This window comes from Nicotiana attenuata, unplaced genomic scaffold (assembly GCF_001879085.1).
Source record: "Nicotiana attenuata strain UT unplaced genomic scaffold, NIATTr2, whole genome shotgun sequence".
Classification (NCBI taxonomy): domain Eukaryota; kingdom Viridiplantae; phylum Streptophyta; class Magnoliopsida; order Solanales; family Solanaceae; genus Nicotiana; species Nicotiana attenuata.
This window is the reverse complement of record NW_017670720.1, coordinates 51,087-56,615: the sequence shown is the minus strand read 5'-3', so window position 1 is coordinate 56,615 and position 5,529 is coordinate 51,087. Positions and strand designations below refer to the sequence as shown.

Here is a 5,529-nt window from a genome sequence, read left to right as displayed (position 1 = left end):
CAACCAAAGATAATTATGGGATTTTACTCAAAATTAGAGGAGAAGACCAAATCATACATCAATCTTTAGCTTTAGACTTAAAATAATACACATTCTCTAACATGGTGCACTAACAATCCTTTTTCTTTAACAAAGTGGTGCACTTTTAATTACAATCCTAAACATTAATAGTTTTTCAACAGGACGCAACTTCAATATTCTTTTCGCAACTCTCAACAACCTGGTGCAGGGAAGACAAATGAACTTCCAACAGTCATTCCATAGCCCCCAAAATATAGTTAACGAAATTGAGTTCCATATCTTTCTGGTAATTTTTTGGGGTTTTGCCACAGTTACTCACAAAAACAAAACTATTTATCCTTGTCTACCCATTTATTTTTTTACCCATAAACTAATTACATTTCCTACCCATAGTAGTTTTTGTGGGGAATTTTTTCTTTATTCTCCAATTTCTTTTTTATTTCTATGCTTCTTTTCTTTTTTCCTTTTTTCTTTTCTTTTCTCCTTTTCTTTTTTCTCATTTTCTTCCTATTTTTTTTCTTTTATTCATTTATTTTTGCCCAAATCGTATTATTGTTATTTTTACCATAACTTATTTCACACTCAAATTTGACTCCTTCTTTATTTTTTTATTTTTATTTTTTTTCTTTGTTTCTTGTTCCTTTTTTAATTCCACATGATTGCCATGCAAACCTTGATCTCCTTCCCTACAAATATTAGTACATACTCTACCATTAGCAGTAACACCAACCAGTGATGGAGCAAGACAATATAATCTACGGCCACTAAATCTCCATATATACTAGTTAGAATAGAAATGAATAAAATATTGGAAAATACAATAAAAATATAAGTAGCAAAAAAGACTTCTAGTACCACATGATACCAATATGGTATACATGTATACCAACAGAGTATATGATTGCTCTATAATATTGCTACAACTATCTATGACTATACTACTGTACCAAAACATTAAAGGATACAATAAAAGTATGAGAAAATTACATGCTCGTATTGCAAGCTAAATATTCGCAAAGCAACTTGCTCATTCCATATACTAACAGGGTATATAGTTGTATAGGTCGTTCCAACAATTGCCTATAATTATAAAAATTATTACATAATACACATAATCTATATCCATCAGCACAAAAATTTTCCAGCACTGCAAATCACGTTCATATAAATAATTTCAGAATAGAATTCACTTAAAAATGCAGCCAAAACAACCAAAAAAATGTTCAAACTACCATATGATACCAATATGGCATATAACTATACCAACATGGTATACAGTTTTACTAGTTAATTTCCGGCAACTATATGACTATACTACTATTACATAACACACATGCATAAAGAGAAAAATAAAAAAAATAGTGTACCACATATTAATGTGATAAAGTATTTCAAGATATTGAACTATATTACTCTTATTAAAAGAAAATCAAATATTGTACTAATAAATGTAGCTAATACAACCAAAAACTGATTCAACTAGCATATGATACCAATATAGTATATAGATATACTAATAGGGTATATAGTTGGAATGAATTGTATACCAAATGGTATATCTGTATACTATTTGTGTATACAATACAAATTCGTCTTCTTCTCTTGTTCAACTATATTTCAACCCAAACTTCTAAAATCTACTACAAAATCTCCACCAAATTGACTAAAACTTTAGCTACAACCTCCAATCAACTTTCCAAAAAACCCATATAGGATCGGATCAAAATAATTAAAAACTCAAACAAACCAAGTTATGAGTTTCGAGCTTCAAGGTCCTTCAATGGTGGATTTGAATTTTTGTACAATAAATCTCCAAAAACGAGTTTAGGTGAAGAGAAAGAAGAAGGTATTAGTGAGAAACAAGTGTTTCTCACTAATACCTTCTTCTTTCTCTTCACCCAAACTCGTTTTCCAGAATACTACAATAAGAGAAAATCATTTTAGAATTAAACCCCATAATAGAAATGGAAACGAATTCAAATGTTAACTCTAGAAAACTAATGGGTTTAGAGAAGAAGAAGAAAATAGAGGAAGAATGGAACTCCATTTACAGCTCTAAGCACCAACCCTCTCGTGCTGACTTCCTTCCCCAATTCATATTCGGTGTTGTTCTGCTTACCAGGTTTCTTTCACTTCTATTTCATTTTAACCGGATAAATAGTTTGGGCCCTATGGGTAGGAGTAGTAAATAGTTTGGGCCTGGGCATTAAAGGGTAAATAGTTTAGAATTAATATGTATAAAATGAGATTTTCTCTAATTTTTTGTGTCTCCAATCCCTCCAGTTGCAAAGCACTTGTTTAATATCCCCTGGAAACACCCATTTAATATTGTACATATGCAAGATATGGAAGATATCTTTACTCCTTACAAGAAAAGAGAAAGGAGTCTTCTTGTACTAATTATAATAAGAAACATTTTCAGCAGCATCTTTTAGCATTTAGCAGCAGTTTACTACTTCAAAAACCAATAAAAACAGCAACTAATGTCAGGTTTCATCACCAGCCTAAAAAAATAGCAAAAACAACAATCATTTCCAAAACTAAAAGTAACAGTCAAATTTCAGCACCAACTTCAAAAACAACAGTAGAACTGCAACACAACTTCAAAAAAAAATAGCAGTATTTTAGCACCAGTTACAAAACCAGCAATAACAACAGCAAAAATTCCTAAAACAGCTTAAAAATCAGTAAAATACCAACAATTAATTCTGCTACAGATGCGATTAGGGCTAGGTATAATTTTAGATCGGAGTTTTGGCTCCAACAGAGCTAGGTATTACTCTCTTCACAAGAAAGGAAGACAAAGGGACAGATTACATATTTGTTTGGAAGAAATGAAATCATGTGACATGTAACAAATTACACATGCAAGCTTAGATCTACAGAGTTGCCATGGAGTCTTCTGGAAGGTTCTGAGGGAGGAGAAGAAAGGGAACAGAAGATAGGGATAGAGAGAGAGAGCAGATAGATCGATGTGTTTTTCTGTAAAATGAGAACCTTCAACTAATTTCATTAATAGTACAAGTATATATACATGTTGACTATTTGACTAAGCTATAATTTGTAACTAAGCTAACTAAGTATACAATACAATAATGAATGTATGAATAATAACTATACTCAATACCCCCCTTCAAGTTGGAAGTGAGGTCTTCACAGCCAACTTGCCTAGAACAGCTGAATGTTTGACCCCTGTGAGGGCTTTGGTGAGAATATCAGCCAACTGATTGTGAGTATTCAAGTGATGAAGAGAGATGAGGCCTTCTTGTAGCTTGTTCCTCACATAATAGCAGTCGACTTCAATGTGCTTGGTCCTTTCGTAAAATACTGGATTATAGGCAATGTGTATGGCAGATTATCTATCACAAAACACCTGAATAGGACTTGATTGGGCAACAGTAAGCTCTGTAAATAGCCTGCTCAACCACACCAATTCCCAACTACTTTCCTGAGGGATCTGTACTATGCTTCAGCTGAGGACAAGGAAACAGTCTCCTGCTTCTTGGACTTCCAACTAACAGGGTTGTCTCCTACTAAAATAATGTACCCAGTAACAGACCTCCTAGAATCTGGGCAAGCTGCTCAGTCTGAGTCACAATAAGCCTTGATTGAACAGTCAGGACTGTTGTAGAAGAATACACCCAAGCTAGGATCTTTTTTGAGATACCTAAGGAGGTGAAATGATGCAGTCAAATGAGTGTCTCTTGGAGCTTGCATAAACTGACTTAACAGTTGCACACTATAGGCTATATCCAGCCTGGTATTGGTGAGAAAGTTAAGATTTCCCACCAATTTTCTGTAGTATGTGGGATCTGGTAGGAGATTACCCTTTTGTGCTTTTATCTTGACAATAGGATCAAGAGGTGAGGAGACATTGCTGTAGTCAAAACACTGGTATTCCTTCAATAAATTCAAAGCAAACTTCCTTTGAGAGATAAGGATACCATCAGGTTTGTATAGGACCTCTAGACCCAAGAAATAGTGAAGTCTGCCCAAATCCTTTATTCTAAACTTTTGATCAAGAAAGGCCTTCAAACTTGCAATCTCCTCTGAGTCAGTTCCAGTGATGATAACATCATCAACATATACAGCTACAAAGATGATGGATGTGGAAGTTTTCTTGCAGAAAAGGGAGTAATCATTTTCAGAATGTTGGTACCCCTTTGAAGACAATGCTTCAGTTAACTTTGCATACCATTGTTTACTGGCTTGCTTCAGTCCATATAATGATTTGTTTAGCTTGCACAACACTTGTGACGACCCAAAGGGTCATCACTTGTTTCTTTACTCATTCCGTGCTTCCGAGGCCTTGAAAACCTCATTTGGGATTGCCTCAATTTGCGTGCGCAGTCCGGGCGCGTAGCCGGAAAGCTTAAATATGAATTCTGTGAAGCAAATGCTAAATTTTGATATTAAATTGAGTAAATTTGACTTCGGTCAACATTTTGGGTAAACGAACCCGGACCCGTGATTTGACGATCCCGGAGGGTCCGTAGGAAAATATGGGACTTGGGCGTATGCCCGGAATCGAATTCCGAGGTCCCAAGCCCAAGAAATGAATTTTTGTGTGAAATTGTTTTCTGGAAATAATTAAGGAAATTGGAAATGAAATTTGATTAGAAGACTATGGTATCGGGCCCGTATTTTGGTTCCGGCGCCCGGTACAAGTCTTATATATGATTTAAGCACTTTCTGTAAAGTTTGGTTGAAAACGGACGTCGTTTGACGTGTTTCGGACTTAAAATGGAAATTTGATGTTTTATAAAAAACTTGGAAGAAATCATGAGTTTTGAGGCTTGATTCGATGTATATGATGTTGTTTTGGCGATTTGATCGCACGGATAAGTCCGTAGGATGTTTTTGAGGTTGTGTGCATATTTGGTTTAGAGCCCCGAGGGCTCGGGTGAGTTTTGGATAGGTGTCGGAGTGCATTTTGAACCTTGGGAAAATCTGATATTCCCAGTCCTGCAATCTTCGCATTTGCGAAGCAGGGCTTGCAAATGCGAGCTCGGAAATGCGAGCTTGCCATCGCAAATGCAAAAAGGGGTCTAGCCAGCTGGGATCGCAAATGCGACCTCTTGGTCCGCAAATGCGAAATCGGGCTAGTCGCAAATGCGACACATTAGCTCGCAAATGCGAATCACCCCAGATCCTTCAGAGTTCGCATATGCGAACTCACCTTCGCATTTCCCAAACCTGCAGGGTTCGCAAATGCGAACCCACCTTCGCATTTTCCACATCTGAGGCCTGCATATTTTACACTTAGCCGAATTTTTGAGTCATTTTAACATTCTTTCAAAACACAAACCTCTTTGGGCGATTTTCCAACAACAAGACTTCTTCCAAATCATTTGTAAGTTGGTTTTTACTCATTTCTTTCAATCTTTAACATCATTTAACATGTTTTCAACTTAAAATCAAAGATTTTCATGGGTGAAATTGGGGGTTTTGGGTAAAACCTAGATTTTTCTAAAATTGGGGATTTGGACCTCAATTTAAGGTCTGATT

The 5,529-nt window shown here is 35.7% G+C and overlaps 1 protein-coding gene across 1 annotated transcript; it reads right to left on the bottom strand.

Annotated features, from left to right (window-relative positions):
- Positions 1-3,603: 3,603 nt before the first annotated feature.
- On the bottom strand, positions 3,604-5,050 carry LOC109242629 (uncharacterized mitochondrial protein AtMg00810-like). The gene is made up of 2 exons (XM_019409464.1): positions 4,961-5,050; positions 3,604-4,233 (listed from the first exon to the last, which is right to left on the bottom strand). Exons 1-2 carry the CDS (start codon positions 5,048-5,050, stop codon positions 3,604-3,606), a joined length of 720 nt encoding a protein of 239 aa, XP_019265009.1.
- Between the last annotated feature and the right edge of the window lie 479 nt (positions 5,051-5,529).

Bases quoted from the DNA above. Each gene is read 5' to 3' on its own strand.
- LOC109242629 (XM_019409464.1), bottom strand. From the start codon at position 5,050: ATGGCAAGCTCGCATTTCCGAGCTCGCATTTGCAAGCCCTGCTTCGCA. The intron at 4,234-4,960 runs GTTCAAAATGCA...TATGGACTGAAG, and splicing joins GAATATCAGATTTTCCCAAG to CAAGCCAGTAAACAATGGTA.